Source organism: Cuculus canorus, chromosome 1 (assembly GCF_017976375.1).
Source record: "Cuculus canorus isolate bCucCan1 chromosome 1, bCucCan1.pri, whole genome shotgun sequence".
Taxonomy (NCBI): Eukaryota; Metazoa; Chordata; class Aves; order Cuculiformes; family Cuculidae; genus Cuculus; species Cuculus canorus.
The window spans coordinates 94,430,619-94,450,568 of NC_071401.1; the positions used below are offsets into that span (position 1 = coordinate 94,430,619).

General features: G+C 39.5%; 1 protein-coding gene across 8 annotated transcripts in view; it reads left to right on the plus strand.

Moving 5' to 3' along the window:
* The window catches only part of ERG (ETS transcription factor ERG), a 144,476-nt gene that overhangs the window by 118,507 nt on the left and 6,019 nt on the right, over positions 1-19,950 (plus strand). For 7 of the 8 annotated variants that reach the window (XM_054076545.1, XM_054076580.1, XM_009560865.2 and 4 more), the window contains 6 exons: positions 7,152-7,303; positions 10,163-10,366; positions 11,311-11,391; positions 13,328-13,399; positions 18,042-18,110; positions 18,454-18,510. In XM_054076545.1, coding sequence (XP_053932520.1) covers positions 7,152-7,303; positions 10,163-10,366; positions 11,311-11,391; positions 13,328-13,399; positions 18,042-18,110; positions 18,454-18,510 — 635 coding nt within the window. The remainder of the gene's footprint in view (positions 1-7,151; positions 7,304-10,162; positions 10,367-11,310; positions 11,392-13,327; positions 13,400-18,041; positions 18,111-18,453; positions 18,511-19,950) is intronic. The other variant, XM_054076558.1, reaches the window with a different exon arrangement.

Here is a 19,950-nt window from a genome sequence, read left to right on the forward strand (position 1 = left end):
TAAATCTGAATGGTAGCAGCTGAGGGACCTTGCACAGTCTAGCCATGTGCCAGGTGATGTGCTCAGCATTCATCCATACAGGGCTCTCTATTGCCACCACAAAAGGACCATTACACTCCTAGGATCCAGGCTGATGTGTTTTAAACTGTTATAGATGAGGCACCTCTGCCCTATGCTCCAGTCTGTGGTATGATACTGGTAGATGTAGTTAGAGTATTTGCACACCTTGCTTGCATCCAACACATGGAGAAACAGAGTTGGTCTGCAATAATCACCCTGACATCACTTGTTTTTCAAGGGCATGTTTTTTTCCATCACTGGAGCACAACACTGCAGCTGAGCCTCAGTGCTATCCCTTCCACATCTGGTGGTGTACCACTAGCATGCAGCTCTGGTATTCTTGGTAAACCTCAGATCAGACTAAACAACAAGCGTGGTCCAAAATCCATAGCAGTCAATGGGACTCTCTCCTCTGTCTCCAGCAAGTCTTGAGTCAGCCCCTACGTCAATCCACAGCAAAGCTGGGAGATCTGTCTCAAGAGGATAACTTTCTTAATGCATTTATTTTAGCTGCCTATATAAAGTAACATTAATCTTGGGTAAAAAAGATGTGGTGTTAGTTATTTCACACTGATAATCTTTTTTTCCCAGTGACTGGGTGGTTGGTGGAGTGGCTGCCTACCAAACTGGAAAAACTGCAAATTGAGGATCTTCCCCATCTAGGGCTTTCTTTGTGACTACTTCAAGAAGTTCTTCTTTGCTCTGAAAATCCACCAGCTTAACATTTGTGTGCATGTGTGTCTGCATGGTTTGGCTCTGTTCTTGAGGCAAACATGTTGCCAAGGAGAAAAACAAACCAAGCACAGCACTACTATGCCTACTTTTTTGGAGGTTTTCAGGAGGTGCTGGGCTAGCAGGTGCTAACTAAGAAGCATTCCACTCTGGAATAATGTGTTCTTTCATAATTGGCACAGTTACATTTCGGATTGACCACTGATGCTTAAATTGTGTGCTTAGCTTCAGGAGTTAGAGGGAGATGAATACAGCCAGAATTTCAGAAGTGCTAAGAAACCAAAAGCTCTCATGTGGGTAGTGAAATACAAAATTAGTCTTCAAATAATGACATAGGATCCCACAAGAGGTATGATCACTGTCATTATTCATGACTATTGCTATCATTACTGCTTTATTTCCAGTACGCTATTTACTGTGTCTAGAGCAGTGATTATGGTGTTCCCCCAGGCTGGCATGGCACAGGCACTGTCAGTAGGTAGGTTGTCTTCAACCCAGCACATTTGGAGATGAGTTTTCTCTCCCCCTTTACTAGTAGGTGTTTTATTTTGATCGACATAGTATCAGTGGGCGTGTTCAGTATTTTAAGTTTGGGAATGACATTTTAAGACAATGCCAAAGGTGAGTAAGAAAAAAGAAAAGTAGTTAATCATTGACTTTACCGTCTCACACCCACCAGCCTCACAGCCCAATACTGCTAATCAGGAAAATCAGCAGACATTCCACAGAGATGAGGGATTATGGTTTCCATAGAAGATGTCACTTCAGTTTATGCCTGGCATGCCCTACTTTGCGAAATTTCTATATGATCCCTTCCCACAAAAGAAGGCGTATGTGGTTTGGGAAGGGCCCTGTCTCCTGGTATTTCATATTTTATGAAACCACAAATACAACAGTTTTACAAATTCTTGAAATGAAATACTATTTGAGAAATGTAATCCATTACCATTATAATAGAATTTCTATACAAATAATAAAAGAAAAACAAGAGAAAATAGGTCCTGAAAGTTATAGGCCAATTGGGAAGTCATTGTGGCATTGGCCTAGCTATCATCATGTCAGACTTCAGCCTTCTCGCAGGCAGCAATCTAATTGTAAATTACGTATATACAGAACATCATTTCTTAGCTTTGGCTTTTAGTGACCCCCCCCCCCCCCTTCTTTCCCTTTCTTCACTCCAACCTCACACATAAGAAATATTGAAGTGTTTGCACTAATGGAGAAATGACAACGTGCAGTCAAACTTAAACCAGCTGTTTCCCCACACTGTGAACACAAAGAGCCAGGCTGGTAATATTTATAGCTTGACTGGCCTCTAGTGAGCCAGACGCTGACTGCCTTAATTTGCCATGATGGCCTTAAGGCTTGAAGCAGTTGTGGACTGGAAGATAGCTGGGGAAAGTTAAGCAAAAACACAAAACCAATAAAGATTGTTTCAATTAGCAAAAGTTATTGTTTGATTGAAAATAAATGGCTGCTGCATATACAACTCAATAAACAAGCATCTCTTGTTTTGTTTATAGAAAACCAACAACATTGCATGTGTTGGCATGTGGTGCTTGCTTCCTCCTTCCACTGGAGGAAGGGACCAGAGGTGCCTCTATGTGCCATGCTGTGTCATCTCTGAGCAACCCCTGGGCCAGCCCCACACGACCTTGAGCACCTACTGAGCCCAGGGCAGCCCACACAGTGATGTCTGTCCCTGGTTTTGGTGCTACATGATGTGTTAGCTTGGCGCTGCCCCAATCCTAGCCTCTCTGCAGCCCTGGTCTGGTAGAGCTGTTGAAGACCATTTTGGTTGCCCCTGAGTAGCCCTGCATGGAACCGTGCACTTCCATGACTGTGTGGCACAGTGAAGATTTCAGTTTTCCTTTTTTTTCCTGTTTCTTTTGTCTTCTTAGGATTGTTTTTGACACTTCATAGCAAAGATAAACAGACTGTTACCATGGTTTCAGCATCAGTTTAAGCCATCTTTAGTCAGTGGCACAGTTCCTGAGGAGCTTCTCTCTCTTCCACAGACCTCAGAAGCTTGCTTCCACCCTGCCTGTCACCTTTCCTGTGGGCGAGCATTGCCTTCACACAGCCGCTCCACATGGGTGGGGGAGTGATTGAAGTTACAGCTAAGCACTGAGTTACTTACCCACTCACACATTTATTTACTTACTGGCTGGGGAAGTAGCTCCCCACTCCAGTTTGCTAAGCAGTTGCTTGAAAGCCTGTGTGAGCATCCCAGGGATATTTCAATCTATGTGCATTTTCTGGTGTTTTAATCTCTCTATTATGCTCGAGTCCTCTGCGGGGAATTTTGCAGTGCTTTCACAAGAAGCCTTGGAAGGGAAAATAAAACCTCTGTTTTCCTTTCAGCAGAGGAAGTGTGGTGGTGCTCACACAGTAGATTTAAGGGCAGGTGCCTGCAGTGGACCAGAGGGCTTGGTGCGTTTGCAGGGCTTGGCCTGGTGTCTGCACAGAAGAAGCTGGGCGATGAATGTGCATGGTGGAAACCAAGCTCTGTCAAGGCAAGCGTTTGGTATCACCACTGGAAGTGATTTTCAGTGCTTCCTTTGCAGCTAAAAGTTCCTGGTAGCTCAGCATGTCCTCTGACCTGGCCAGCCACAGGCTGGATGGGTACCGTGCATGGAAAACTCTTCAAAGATATCCTTACATCTCCCCACTCTCCTGAGATCCCTTTTCTATAAGTTATTTCAGTTACCCAAGTTGTAGTTATTAAATAAACTTATAAAGTTTTGTAGATAGTTGGAGAATATAATTTTGTCATTTTTTTCCCTATGAAATTCAGAAATATTAAGTAGAGGTGTTTATAAAATTTTGCTGATTCCTAATCTGTGTTTTTCTGACATCTGATGTTTTAACACAACACAGGTGTTTCACATCACATGGGGAAAATAGTAGCAGAGTGAAAAGGAAAAAAAATGTGTTTCATACGCTTATTTATGAACTTATATCTGCTTTCATCAGAGTCAGTGGTTGGCAAAACTCCAGTTAGCTTCAGTAGGCAAGGGTGATAAATTTAACCATCAAATCAGCTTGATTCTAAGTGACCCTGAATAAAGGCGAGGCTTCCAGGTCCAAGGACTCAAGGAGAAATACTTTCTTCAATAGACATTTATTGGCTATCAGAGCTGAATCAGCTCAGGACTGGACACAGTTCTCTTGGGCAGCATAATTGTAGTCCTTTCCACTTTTTTCTTTTTGTGTGTGTGTGAATTCCAGGTGTAACACAGTATATTTACAAAGAGTAAAAATAACATACAACTGTGAAGAAAAACATCTTGGGTTTCATTTCAGACCTGGAGCTAAGGATGAATCACTATAAAGCTGTACCCTTTACATTGGGCACGCTTTCTGAAAGCTGCTGTTCCACTGCTCCTGCTTCCCTGGTGGTTCAGAAAAAAAGCAGACTCACAGAAAGTCCCAAAGAAAGCCTTTTCAGACAATCACTCTCTTGTTGTTCTGGGCACTAAAAACATGATTTTCTAGTGTCTGCTTGCATTTTCAGTTTTGCTTTCTATACCGTAAAGGTCTGCTCCAGCCATTTGAATTAAGCCTTGGTTCAGTGGTATGCATAAGCACACACTCAATTTGAAGTACCTGAGTAGTCCTGTTAGCTCCCATGAGGCTGCTTACGCCCTTAAAGTTAAGAATGGTCTTAGAAGATCTGCTGGACTGGAGATTGATTGTTCATCCAGTAAGCTAACAGGACAACTACCCTGACCATCATCTGCTTTTGGATTTTAATGAAAAGTTATGACTTACTTATGATCTTCTTCCCCACCTCTGTCTGTTTATATTCAGATCAGAAAACCAGCTCAGAAGCCCTGTCAAATTGCCAAAAGCTGTGTGCTGCTATTGAATTTTTCACATCATATATTGTTCAGTGTTTACAAGAGTGTTTTTAGTGCATGGTTGCCCATAGAATTGGTGTGAGCCAATACTGATATATTTCACATCAGCAGCAAGGCTTTGAGGTTCCTGTATCCCAAGTTCTTTTTCACAGATAAACAAAATAAAGTAACTGTGCCAGTTACATCCATCAAAGGATGCTCCTAGCTTTCCGTTTCTCAAAAACTTACCTAAAAAGTCAGTGAATGGGACAAATAGTTCTTTTGTCTTTGTGACATAACTGACCTTGGGAGTCATGATGGGCATCTGCAAAGGTATAAGGGCAGGAGCTGGATGATGTCTCCAAATATTCATGCTTTATTATGCGGACTCATGTATGCATATATGCCATTTGTATTTGTTAACGGTAAGCAGAAAAGGCCAACATTTTAGTCACAAGCAAACCTCACAAAAGCTTCTTTTCAAATGTTTTCCATCTTTTCAGATGTTTACATTTGAAAGAAAGGTATTTTGTTTTGCTTATCTCTGTTTATACACAAATAAGCTGCATCCCAGAATGATACTTGGAGGTATGTAGTGGGGTAGAAAAAGTTAAACCTCAGAGGATAATGCAGACATATTCTGGTTCTGAGGGGAAAGGCTAAATTTACCACCACTCAATGACAGGCAATACCATGTGCTGACTATATCTTCCCTTGTGGTTGCTATTCAGTTTGGTGGCTGACAAAACAGTTGCAGTACCTTTACACTAGGAGGATTTCATGTGTAATATGTTATGTAGCACACAGGATATTTTATACCTGAAAAACGTATGTGAGGCCAACAATTACCAGGCAATATTAATATTAAGGGCCCTGTTTCTTCTTCTGAAGAAGAATACTGTACCCATTGAATGGTTTCATTTTTTTTAGTATCTACATTAACACAACATGGTCAAAATTGGTAGTAACACTGCATAGAAAAAGACTTAAATACTTACGTAAAGTATACTTCTAGTGTTTATATACTAAATATTTTCAGATTTCCAACTGGTAGTTATTTTTTAAAACACACTTGTGAGAATTATAACTGCATTAGCTCCTGACTAATGGTAGTGCTGAGCAGTCAACACAATCAAGTTACTTCGGCATTGGATAAAATATCTGCCACAACCTTTTGATGTATGTTGAGCAGACAGTGGTCCAAACTGTATATTGTTTTTCCTTTTTTGTCCTCAGACAATGGCAAAATTCTTCCAGGAAAGCACCTGCATACTGACCATTGATGGATGTGCAGTGGCATTGCTTCCCAACCCTTGCAGTAAGAGCTGGGATTTCAGAGCTGGGGAAGGCAAGAGGCTCGGGGTGAAACACATTTTGGGCACAGGGGGCAGATCCTGAAACACTCCTTCAGGAGTGTGAGTCCTAGTAGGGTCTCTCAGTTCTCTGGACTGCAAATTAGTTCACTTGCAAAGAACTGAAATGAAGCAAAGCAATATGAGTTGCTGCTAGTACTGTTTCAAGAGTTAAATGGCAGGACTAAAAGAAAGCTTGTTAGTAATGTAGTATCACTAAAGAAAGCAAAATCAAACTAACACTCTCCTTCCTGTGCGAGTTTCTTTATACTTAAAGGTATTCCCCCGTGGTTCTCTCCTTTATTTTGATTTTTGTAACAATTTCTCTCACTGATGAAACACATTGTAGACATTAAATTAAAGAACAAATATGTCTGTGTCTGCCAGAAGGAAAACTGTGATGCAATTAAAATGCCATTAGGGATCCCCCTGTGGGATGTTAAACCTAAAGACTCTATTCAGAAAGCAAAGTCAAAATTAAAGAGGTATCTGGTTGCAGATCCTCTGCAAATTTCCATTTCTTCACTACAGTACCATGGAGAATGTGCTAGTCAGGAGCTGAAAGGCTTTTCGAATGGTGCATGTGGTATTTTGAATCATGGCTTCAGCAAATGTGCGTTTTCTGTAGGCTGTACATAGAAGTGTGTCTACATTGAGTGACATAAAGTGCAGCTGGGCGTGACCTACATGAAACACTGACAACAGTGGAGAAAGGAAGCTGTCAAAGTCTTGGACAAGCCTTGTCCAAAGTTTGGACAATGGCAACAAATAATAGTTCTCCCTCAGATAATTTACATTAGCTGCATCTCTGCATTTTCTTAGTTGTCTGTGAGATGTTTAGAGAGAAAAGTGCAACTACTTGCAGTCTCCATTGTAGCCCGACCTCTGGAAAGAAATTGTTAGTATTTGTATGTTTGGAGACATGTAAGAGCCTGATCCTTTGGAAATAAAAATAAATATATGGTCCATTGAGGCTGGTATATTTTCTGAGGCAACTGAAGAAATCAGCAGTATCATTGAGTGGTAGGTACTGAGTTTTCCAGTGACAGCCCAACACCTGGTGCTTGAATCTCTTGTTTTTCCTCTTCATTTAGTGTGATTCTTTGCTGACGATGTTAGTAGTGACTGCAATAATAATAGAAACACACCTCTCTTCTCTGTCTAGGAATTCCCCTGATGACTGCAGCGTGGCAAAAGGAGGGAAAATGGTTAGCGGCTCAGACAATGTTGGGATGAACTATGGAAACTACATGGAAGAGAAGCACGTTCCACCCCCAAATATGACTACCAATGAGCGAAGAGTCATTGTGCCAGCAGGTTAGACCAGCAGGTTTCTTCCAGCAAAGAAATGTATTATCCTCTCAGTCTACTAGCATTATTTAAGAGGATTTGGAGAAAAGTGGCAAAACAGGTTAAGAGAATGAGCTGAGAAATGGGATAGTGAAGCCACATCCCTCAACCTGTTATCCCCATTTCAGCAGCAGAACTGGCTGATTACAGGCAAGGATCGTATCTGACTTCCCTAGCTCCTTTTGAAGTCTTTTGCCCTAAAGTGGGCAAAATGAATAGCTGCTTCCATTTCCTAACACCATGAGCTAGCTGGGTGCAGAGTGTGTGGAAACGAGCAAAGGATCACTGTACTACATGGTATCCCTGCAAATACCAAATGCAGTCCAGCCCTCAGCATGCTAAAAGCACAATAGCGTCTGTGAGATCAAACAGTGCATGAAAAGCATTTATCTAGGTTATCTCCTGAGTTTGGGCAGTGTAAAATATTTCAATAAGCAAACTGACAACTCCACTGCAATATAAGAGAACAATTGAGAAATTTTTCGTTAGCCTTGGCAAGCTTGGTCATAGGACAGTTAATTGAACAAGAAGGCATTCAATCCTGTGTGCTATGTTCTCCAAATCAACCTCTGCTGGAAGGTTTGTTGCCTCAGTTTGCAAAATGATTAGCACGCCTGTTTCTGAAGTCAAAGCAATAGGCCATCATGACATATGTGGGTGTTCATAAACCACTGTGTATACACAGCATAGACACAACACCTGCAACCTGCAAACAGAAGGGCATATTTTGCTGCTAGTTCCTCTCCAGCAGAGTTGTGCCTAGCTGAAACATTTCTGCTACTGCTATGTTGCTTAATATTCTTACAGTTTTTCAGTTGCTAAGATATGCAAGAGTACTAACTGTGGCCAATTTTGCAAGCTGTGATTATTTCAGTTATTTGTCAAGATATGTGTGGACAAATATATTGCAGTATCCTCTGCAATGGTATTGACAGTCCTATTCTGAAGCATGGAAGAGTGATGCACTGAATAATGAAGTGTCCTGCCAACTGGAAGCAGACCACACTGAAATGCACTGCATATGAATGTTCTTCTAAAACATTTGTCTTCTTGGTGGTTGGCACTTTTTCGTTTTTTTAGTAATCCTTAGCATGGTTAGCTCAGCAAGATCTTTTTTTTCTCAGTGTATTCCTGGAGGTGTGTTTTGAGGTGGATTTGAATGACACTGAAGGAACATGATGGTCACAGTCTTGCTGGTTTTAGATCCCTAGAAGAAATGTATGGGTAAAAATCAGTTGGTTTTGTTTGACTATCACATAGGCAGTGTGCAGCTCTGTGCCAGTATTTAGGAATAAAAAAGAACCCCAAATTCACATTTCCTGCTGTGTTATCTTTCTAATCATGGTAAATAAGAAGCATTTTAAAATAATAGGCATAATAAAAATGTTTTGTTAAACTTCCTGGTGTTTGATTGATTAGTTCAAACTAAACTGAATGTAGTTGGAGTTCTTTGCTGTAGGTGTGTGCAATCTCATCCAGACCTTAGGTTTACCACAAGACTTGCATTCCTCTAGTTTGCTACATATCTTTTACCAGATGAAGGGGACCTTTTAAGTGTTCTATGGTGCACTTCAGAGAACAGATAAATCCTCTGAAGCTCCAGAAGATTAAATATTCTAACTTGCAAGGGCTTAAAGGACCAAAAGAAGCATCAGAAATGAGGAGGCACCAATGGGTGAAGGATTGGGAGTGAGCAACAGCATGACAGACTGAATAGTTCCTAGCCTATGGAAGGAGGTGTCTACGTCTTTCAGACCAGCCTCAACAACAATCAAAAGAGAGGGAATGCCACTGAAGTTAAGCCAGAAATGCTGTTTAGGCTGTCATTCAAGTCCCAGCCGCTCTACAGACTTCCCTGTGATGGACTACACTTCTGTGTGCTCCATTCTTAGTCTTCAGGATATCACAGAATTACAGAGTCATTTTGTTTGGAAGACACAAACTCTCGAGGAGTTTGTTTCCCCTTGGCTTTAATCTTTGCTCTGCAAAAAGTGTAAATTCTTCATGGCATGAGCTGTCTTCCATTATGGGGATGTGCACTGCGGGGTCTTAGGCACCTTCATGTTCATGAGTGCTTACTGTAACTCCAGAACAGGGAAAAGTAGAATGGAAGAAAAATAGTGAAGGAAGAGTTTAGGTGTGTAAAAGAAGTTTAAGTTAAAACCAAGGAGTTTTTCAAAACCACAAGGTATTTAGCCTTATATTTTGCTAAAAATTTGGACTAGTTCTTATTTATTTACCGGATGGTTTTGCCACTACTTCAAGCAGTAAGTGAAAATCCATGCAATTGTAACAATGTATACTAGTAGAACACAGCAGTCTAGGAAAGGAAGCACAGAAAAATTTTCATTGTTTGTCAAATAACTAGCCAAATCTGAGTGCTTACTTAGCCTATGCTCAAGAAGCAGTACTTCTGACTTGGTGGAAATTTCACTTGAATAAGACAGAAATTCAACAGAGAGCATTAAAAATTATACAGATATAAGTCATGGTGCTGTTAGTGGGCTCTCTTAAATACTTTCCTGAAGAGTATTCTTTGCATGAGGACAGGACCCTATGTTAATCCATGTATAATAACGCATAAAAATAACAAGACAAAGCAATTAAATGGGAGAAGGATCTCAACAGCAGAGTGTTTGCTGTTAATAATCAGAGCTCACTTATCTTCCTTAGTAGTTTCTCACAGACACTTCTTCTCCTTTGCATAAACAGGCCAAATCAGTTAACAGGTCTCTCCAGTCCAATTGTGTTCTACATTTGGTTTGTACTAGTCCAGTGCGTGTCTTTCCCCTTTTTACCTAATTTTATGCTTTGTGATACCACCAGATCCTACGTTGTGGAGCACAGACCATGTACGCCAGTGGCTGGAATGGGCAGTGAAAGAGTATGGTCTCCCGGATGTGGACATCTTGTTGTTCCAGAATATCGATGGGAAGGAGCTGTGTAAAATGACCAAAGACGACTTCCAGAGACTAACTCCAAGCTATAATGCAGATATTCTCCTGTCACACCTACACTACCTCAGAGAGAGTAAGCTAGTTTTCTGTCATTATGGTGGTGGCTACAATCAACCTGTGATTGATAGCAGTTTTAGATTTAATGATGTGGATACGCTCAGCTGGGTTTTCAAATGTCTGTTGCAAATGTGGCTGTTCCTAAGAACACAGTAGGGAACCTGATCCAAAGCCTCTTGAGTTTGGTGGGATGATTCCCGTTAATTTCAGTTGACTTTCACGCATGTTCATCAAAGAAAAGGGTTAGGCTATATTTCTACATGTCCATCTCAGAGGAATATCAGATTGAAAGCCAGCATATTCATCAGCATAACGTAGGAAGAAAATCATATGGGATTCAGTGCCAATGTTTTTTCTGGTCACATACTCATTTCTTTCCATTTTAACAATAAGAGTGCTAAACAAGAGTGCAACATTGATTCATAAAGTGAATTCCAGGCACGATTCTAAGGACTGTCAGCAGTTTGCTCTACACTGAGTAGGATCAGGAAGACTTCACTGAATTGAATAAAAGTTCTGTAAATTCATGGAAAAAAGGAACAGTCCCTGAAGTCTAAATGCAGATTACTTACAGTGCAAGGTTAGCATTTCAAAGGAATAGACAGGGCTAGTTGAATTCCCACTTCGAGGACTTTCATCTAAACTTGAGGAAATTTTGCAGGTTTGCCTACTTTGAAGATGTTAAAGTGAACATGGTTTTTTAAAGAAAAAAGCAACAAGCATTGCAACACCAGTGCGGTGCAGTCTTCTCCACACGCACACTGTCAATAATCAGTCAGAAATATTATACATTCATAATATTGTTTAAGCTGTAGCACACACCTCCCTCCAGGCTGCAGGCTGGAACTGACTGTTGGTAAACTCGCATTCAAACAATCCTGTTAGGGGAAAATGTGGTTTAAAAACATAATTCACAATTTTTTTTTTCATTTTGGTGTTGCTTTTTGTTTTGTTTTGTAGCTCCTCTGCCACATTTGACTTCAGATGATGTTGATAAGGCCTTACAAAACTCTCCACGGTTAATGCATGCTAGAAACACAGGTAATGCTGGCACTGCTCCCAATGCTATAGGTCATCTTCTAAAAGCACAGGATTCCTTTTTATGGGTTGCTTGCTAAAAATGGAAATGGTAAATCAGGAGGGAGACAAGCGTACCCTCTGCTTGCTCTGTGTGAGTTTTATGCATAGACAAAAAGAACAAGGTGAGGTCACTCATGGCCAGATGGTATCAAAATGGTCTACTTACTGGTAATTTCTTATCTTCTACAAGAAAATGGGGTCCCTGATACATGATAAACTGCAGGCTTGGGTCTTTTGTCTCTGAGGACTTTTTTTTCTTATTCTGTCTTATTTTACTGTCAGATCTACTCCTGGATCCCTAGAAGGTTTGTGGAGCTCAAAAGTGCTTCAGCACTTGCTTAAGTGATGTGGGCTCTGGTAAATGGAGACTCTCTCCCTTACCATGCAGTATATATCATATGATTCAATAAAATCTCTGTTTAGGCAGTTAGCTCATCTCATTTATCAACTATATGGGACTTGAGCTGGAAACTCCGTGAAGTCTGATGTTGCAATCTCCACTAAGTCTGATCTAAATGTAAAACGGTTTTTGTTAATATTTACCCCTGTTAATTTGGCTTAGAAGAATATTTAGTGTAGGTAGGAGAATGATAAAATACATGCCTCAAAAGCATATGTCTTTCAGGATATGACTTAAAATATTTATGAAAATAATTCAGAATAAATTTTATCTTGCTCTAGTACTTGTTCAACAGAGGCTGGCATGGAATTGTACATGTGGTATGGTATACATACTGATTAAAGGTGTTTGGAATATTGCATGATCGTGCCTGAGGCTATTAGTTACCTACAGTGACCAGAAATAACAATTCTTTTTGAGAAATGAAAAAGATAATACAAAGGATAATGCAAAAGAAAAAAAAAAAAGTAAACCTTGGGTTGTGATGCCTCATTCATGTTTATTTTATTTTTTTTCACTGTGGTAAAGAGCAGTCAGTTTCCTAATAAAACTAACTATATTAGAAGATCTCTTCCTGAAAAATCTTGAAATAAAGTCCTACTGTGGGCTGTAGGACTGCTGCAAACCCCACCAAAAATTTTTCCATTGACTTTGATGGGGTTTGGAGTAAGCCCTTTTTAAATATAAAAGGCCTCAGTGGTCTTTTCTGTCTCTGGCTTTTTGGTTTCTAATTTGTGAAGCAGTTTCCACATATAGTTATCCAAGTGTTGTTCAGCAGTTCTATGTGTTATCTTTTTTTTATATGTGTGCACTGACAATGATATTTTGAAATTCATTTCACCAAATGAGGTTATCTACATTTTTTGTCATCGGAAGTGTGAATAATATCATGCTGGTTGTCAGCATAAGGCAAATTAGTTGTTCTGGTAGCAGAAGGACTTTGGAGTGGGATTTTCAAAGGACCGCAGAAGAGCTAGAAACGAGTTCTTCTTCTGCCATTTGCTATATCAAGCTCAGTATCTTTGATTTTTTTCACTCTGTGAAATTTCTGAGGGTCTGACCCAAAGCTTACCAAAGTCTATGAGAAGGTTCCCACAGACAAAATAGACTTTGGCTCAGGCCGACAATCTCTGTTGAAAAAGTGAACCTGTTTGGGAAGTGCATGCAGAAATGAAGAGAAGACAAAGAAGTTTTATTTCAGAAGATATGAAACTGCCTGCGTGGGTGAAGGTGATTGTGGTGAAGGTGTAAGGGATTTCCTGAACTTGACTGTCTCCTCCTTTAACATGGATTTTGTACAGGCTTTTATCCAGTAATTTAAATGGATTTACACAGGTGCAAAGCCTATTGGAATTAACTTCTATATGTAAGAGTTCTAACACAGAAATTAGTTATTCATAGTCTTCATTCAGGCAGACTACAAGAGGGAAAATATCAATGGATTTAGGGATGGTGAAAACAAATCTTTAGGTGTTATGTCTTCTTCTTTCTCTTCAGGAGGTGCCACTTTTATTTTTCCAAATACATCCGTTTATCCAGAAGCAACACAAAGAATTACAACCAGGCCAGGTATGAACAATGACCGCCTTTTGTATGCTGTGATCTTATTCATTTCATCTCCTGAAGGATCTCATTCTTTTTCATCTTTAACTGTCTTTTCATAAACATTAGTCTAGATTTTGAATACACATATTATATACATAAATTTTTTATATGCGTGTGTATAAATGTTGTGTAGAGTGAGAAGATTAAATAGATCTAATAAGTCTGTTTCTTATACATATCTCTGTCTTTGAAGCAATGCTATCTAATGTTTAAAGCAAGAGAGAATCAGAAGACGTCTACTCTGTTCACTGGCTCTGTTGCTTTGCACTAGCACAGTCACTTTTCAGTGTGCTTCAGCTCTCTGTAAAATGAGGGAAGAATACCCTCCTTTATAATGCTGTTTGAAATATATTGGGAAACAGTAGTCTAAGAATGCAGGATAAGTGTTTGTGCTGCTATCTACTTTCTATTTATTTTTGAAGCAAATAAATCCCACAACATCCAACTGTAAGTTTAAGAGGATAAATAAGTAAAATCAAAACATAAGAAAGTTCCCACTGCTCAAAGTTTGAAGCTCATGATATCATTGTGGATGAGCTGTTTTGTGAAAGGCAAAAGGGAATAATTAAAAAAGATGAGGACAATGCTATGAAACTGAAAATTTTCTTTGCATCACCCTTCACCTCTGAAGATACTGGAAAATGCCTAATCTGGGCATTTGCTTTACTGGTAAAAAGCACAAAGTACTGTGGGACATCAAGAAAAGCTGCAGCAAAACACTACATTTAAAGGAAATCCATTACTGAGCCAGAGGCATACAACCATGTGTTCTGAAGGGACATACAACTGAATTGACTGAGCTCTTGTGAAAATACATTCTCTGATAAAAGAAGAACTTAACATAAGCATCTTTATTTATGGCACAATGAAAGCCACTGCTCCAGTTGTTGGTCAGCTTGAAAAAAAAACAAACAAATGAAGAAACACAGTGGAGGATCATACAGTAAATCTGACTGTACCATTAAATAAATCAGCAGTGTGGCCTTGTACAGAAGGCTGTGTGAATCATCCCTTATCAAAAAGGTTATTTGCAGAATTAGAAGGCACTTAGAGGAAGTCGTGGGAATATGGAAAATCTTTTGAGCATGTTGAAAGATACAAAAGTTTATAATCATTCAACTCAGGGCCTGATGATGAGGAAACATGATATAATTGTCAAAATAAAGAGTGTCACAGGGTACTTTCTTAGTCTCGGTATCAGAAGAAAGGATAGTTTTTAATAAAGTGAGATATTTTCATGAGACATTAAAGCAGACTGCAGCCCTCATGGTCACAGGTGTATTTTTATGGGTATGTTTCCTCTGCACTTGAACAAAAAAATCTATTTTTTTACTCCTATGAGAAATTCTATGATTTCAATACTTGTTTCATCCTGACTTATGATGGAAAAATAAAATACTGGTTTTGTCTGAAGTAAAAGTTTCTTAAAAAAACACATATCAGACATGGTTAAGTCCTTCTTTCATCATTTTTATCTAAATCACATTTACAATTGCACTTACAAAGCAAAATGCTTTATGTCAACATTAAAATTATCTTCCTGTGTTGACACAATTCCTTGTGGTAGTTGTAGTTTGGATATAAGGTGTCTCTATTCTTCTGTGTAAACTGGTGTATTCTAACTAAACTTTTCCTACACCAAACTATCCTGTGATTTTGAAAGTATTATTTTATTTTATCTTTTACAAATAAGAGTTGACAAACATCCTTAAAGTCAGAATTTTCATTCAGCAAGAAAAAATAATTTTTTTTTTTCAGATTTTATTTTTTTTCGCAAGAAGCTGTTTTGTTGGCTTATTCTATGGCTTTTCTTTTAGCCAAGCGTCACATTTCAACTAGACTGCAAAGAAGCTTTTCCATAACAAAGCACCCGTCATGTGAAAGCAATAGCAGATCCTGGGGACAATCACTTGATGACATGAAAAAGGTCAAAAATGAGGAGGAAGGGATAAAAAATGTTAAATAGGAATTAGCCAAATACTGGCATACAATTCTGGAGAAAGTACTTAAGCATTGTCATTGTTAGGGCACTAAAATAGAAGATAGGAAATGAGCACGGCTTCTAATGAACTAATGGCAAAGGCATATTTCTTCAGTCACCTTTACAACAGAACATGAGGTTTCAGCAAGCTGAAAGTAACACAATGAAGCTATCTGGAGCTCAGGAAGGCCTAATATGGATTTGTCCAAATGTCTCATCAAACAGAAACATTCCCATCAAAGATCTGTTGAAGATAAGGACATGTTGTACTAACATCTCATGAACGAGAGCAGATCTGCTTATCTAAATAGGAACGTGTTTATCAAGGCACAATACTGAGCTAAGAATTAAGTTGGGATTATGTGCTATTTTGAGAAAGGCTGATAACCAGATTTTTCTTATAATGGAGAGGGCGTAGTCAGAAAACCATCTTATGATGTATTGAGTTAAAAGGCAAAACTGCTCTCTCACAGCACTGAATTTGTACCCAGTATATTTTAAGGCTGCAAGTGCCACCAAGTACCAACACACAACATCACACAACCCTCTCATTTTACAGGTGTCTAATAATTTGGAGACCTGCAATGAAGGGAGAGGGAGAGGGAAAGGGAGAGGGAGAAGGGTAGTGCAGCATAGGTTCCTTATGTCACAAGAATCTCGCTGGCAGGGCTGCCATGGAACTGGGGTTGTTTAGCCTTGAGAAAAGGAGGCTGAGGGGAGACCTTATCACTGTCTACAACTACCTGAAAGGAGGTTGTAGCAGGGTGGGTGCTGATCTCTTCTCACAGGTAACAAGTGGTAGGATGAGAGAAAATGGCTTCGAGTTGTGCCAGGGGAGGTTCAGATTAGATATTAGGAAAAGTTTCTTCACTGAAAGGGTTATCAGGCACTGGCAGAGGCTGCCCAGGGAGGTGGTTGAGTCACCATCCCTGGAGGTAGATGAAGTACTCAGGGATATGGTTTAGTTGTGGTTACATATGGTGGACTCAATGACCTCAAAGGTCTTTTCCGTCCAAAGATTCTATGATTCTGTGATAGAGATCTGGTACTGCCAGTCTGCTTCTCAAGCCAAAGAGGCTAAAGCAATGAAAGACAATTTGGTAGTGAACTTCCGTTTTTCATAATTCTGTTCATAGTGCTTGGAAATGGACAGAAATACATCTGTTTTGCACAGAGACAGTCTGTGACTGTTTCTTTAACTGGTTTTACTTCTAAACATAATTTCTAAAAGCAATCACAAGCACTATTAAGAATTAAATCATCTGCACTAACTTAGTTCTACCAGGTAGGTACTGCTACCTTCCTGAGATCCTGGGAAAGCTACATAAGCCTCTGATTTTGGCAGCAATTTTAGCTAATGTGTTAAAGCCAGCTATAGATAAGCACAGGCAACTACAAATTATTTTAAAGGGTAATCGAAACATTTGAATTTACCACTTTATGAAGAAAGGTTCTACATTTTCTTTTCTTTATTTTTATATGCTAGATCAATTATATGAAATAGAAGTAATGAGTAAATGAAAGAAAAGGCAAGTGAAAATTTAAATACATAAAGTTAAGGAGCTTGTCCCAGGAAGTAGAATGGAGTATTTGAATAGATGAAGCAGGAAAAAAAAGCTAGCCACTTCTTGGAAGAAATATAACATATACACATATATATGTTTAACATTTAAGCATGTTCACTGCTTTCACGTGTTATGTTTCTGAAGATCTATGAGGATACTGGACCATGGAAAAGAAGGTAAAGGAAAAAGAATTATTAATAATTTTAAATGCCTAGTAGAAGAAAAGCAAGTGAGATTGGCAAAGTGCAGCAATTAATAATCACACAATTTCAGATTCTGAATCATAAGAGTGAGACCAGAAGGTGCATCTGAGGAAGAGAGCACTTGCAATCCTGAGGAGTAATATAAAGAGCATAATAAAGTAATATAAAGAGGATAGTAAAGTGTGTGATGGCAGTGAGAGCTGGTGCAGACTCAAACATGCAACAGTGGTTTAGAGGAATCACAGCAGACAAAACCAAGATTTTGTTGTCACACATCTCTTTGCCTATGATCGGGTGGCAGAAGGGGAGCTCCCAAACTCGACCTATAAGATTCGATCAATCTCAAGGGATAACAGCCATAGGCTAACAAAGAATGGCACATTAGATCAACTAATATCTGTCTTCTTCAAATACTGTTACATGCTGAGATTGGGAAGGAATGGTACACAGTTTATGCTTAGTCTGAGCTCTGACCTCTTGGGGGATGTTACATGCAAGACTCTAGCAGAAATTGTCCAAAATGTGCAGTGTGTGTCATTCGTTGGTGTCACAGGCTGAGAAAAAGGGACTGAAGTGTGTACTCTGAGCCTTTGGAGATGGTGGACTTTATAACTCGTACCAACTGTTTCACTGCAGGTCAGACATCTAACAAAAATAGTCACCTCTAAAGAGTAATGCAAGGGGCAATATGTTACTTTTATTTTTAGAGACGATAAAGATGATAAAGGTTTTAACAAGGAGTAACCTTCCTATTTCAGTGAGTTTTCCAATGCAACGGGTCTTCTAGAAATGTGTCCCTTATAGACATAAATGCTTTATGCCATATCTGCATGAATCAGTGTATTTTTTCTTCACAGATCTGCCTTATGAGCAAGCCAGGAGATCAGCATGGACAAGTCACTCCCACCCCAGTCCTCAGTCAAAAGGTAAAAAAAATCTGACTATGCCTATGCATACCTGGTGCAACCTTAATAGACTCTCAAGTGAACTGATAGGAACTACCTCAAAATTCAGCTCTGAAGGATTTTTACCTATGTCTTGGTTGGAAAGCCTCTTAACTGTGTATAGGAAATACTGAGTGGAGTCACTGGAGCAGCCACATTCTTCACTGAACTTAGGCTTCATCAGGTCCATGACCATATCGTCTCATAAAGCTAAATCCTGTTGTGGCCATCATTGAGTGTTGAGCAGTAGGAGTCCCGGGCCTATGATCTATCACTGTCTTCCAAACTGGAAAAATAACTACATGGGTTTTTTTTCCATTTTCAGCTACTCAGCCCTCATCCTCAACAGTTCCTAAAACAGAAGACCAGCGTCCTCAGTTAGGTGGGTGTCATTTTGTTTGAATTATGCTTGGGTGTGATGAGGTTTATTGAACATGATGAGAAGGACAGCTTTCAACTACCAACCAGAAACAAATTGCAACATCTGATTCAGACCACTAATGAGATCTCCATCTGGTGACCACTAAATCCCCAGGCATGTATGAGTTGGCTCTAGAACTGCATCTGAGATGAGGGCTCCCATGGCAGTTGAAATTTGCTTTTAGTAATGTTTTCTGGCAGTAACAACCTTGCAGAGTAAAACAGGTGTTAAACAAAGTACCTATGTACAGTTTAGGTACAGAGGTGTAAGTTAAGGGTGTCTGTGAAAAGACCATATACTCCACAATAGTTGAAATTGTAGCAGTTGGAAGATGGATTACAGCATACAGAAACGTGTTTGAATTGGAGTGCTGAAATTAAACAAGAATATCAAAAGAATTCTTGATCTGTTGGAAACTGAGGAGAAAGTAGAAGTTTATGAGTTTACAGACTAGTGTTTTAGCAAAATGGAGGCATTTTGTGTTTTCAAAACAGCTAATCTATGTGGTAGGACCTAATCGGTTATTGTCAGTTCAGCTGTGTTTTGGACAAGTAGCTAGAAAGCACCACAGAAATTCTGAGTCAGTTATGGCTTTTGTTAACAACAAAAGGGTAGAAGCAGGGAATAAAAGAGATTTGGAGAATATTCTTAGCTCAGAAGACTGAGCCTGTTTTTATCACATGGATTTAAAATCATCATTCTGTTTTTTGTTATAGCTAAATAAGACTGTGCGCATGACTACATCTCATTAACTCATATGCATGCTGCCTGGGAAGCATTATCCTGCTTTTTGCCCAAATAGCGTTTTATCTAATCTGGCCTTCCAACCATGAGACTCTTTCAAGAAATATACTGATGATTTATATAAGTCCTTAGCGCTGTTTAATGGCTGTGTGAGCAGCAAAGATTATTTAAATGTATAAGGAATGTAACATGATTATCTTCTTGGCTGTAAAACTGACAGCCATTTGAGAGCAGCTGTCTGGAGACAAGGCAGCCCAGCAACAGGGTCATTCACTGAGGGGCTCTGGGCTGTGGTTGTAGCCCATTGCTTTGGCTTTTGTACTTTTGTCACAGCCTTCCTTTTTTCCTATCGTATACTTAACTTGAAGCTAAAATAAGTTTTCACTTCCAGAGGGAATCCCTTGAGGAAAACATTGATATGCTGTGGGCATTTTGTGACTGATACAGGCTCTTCCAAAAATCCTAGGGGCAAGGTTAGTACAGGGGATCCCTCACTGGACTCCTGTGACAGAGAATAGTAAACCCAGACACATAGCCTGTGTTCCACCATGCACTTTCAGCTCTCTTCTGGAATTTTTTTGGCACAGAAACAATAAGCAGTGCTGTGAAGAAAACAAATGTGGTCTCACAAGAAGAGAGACTGCTGTCCTTTGTGGA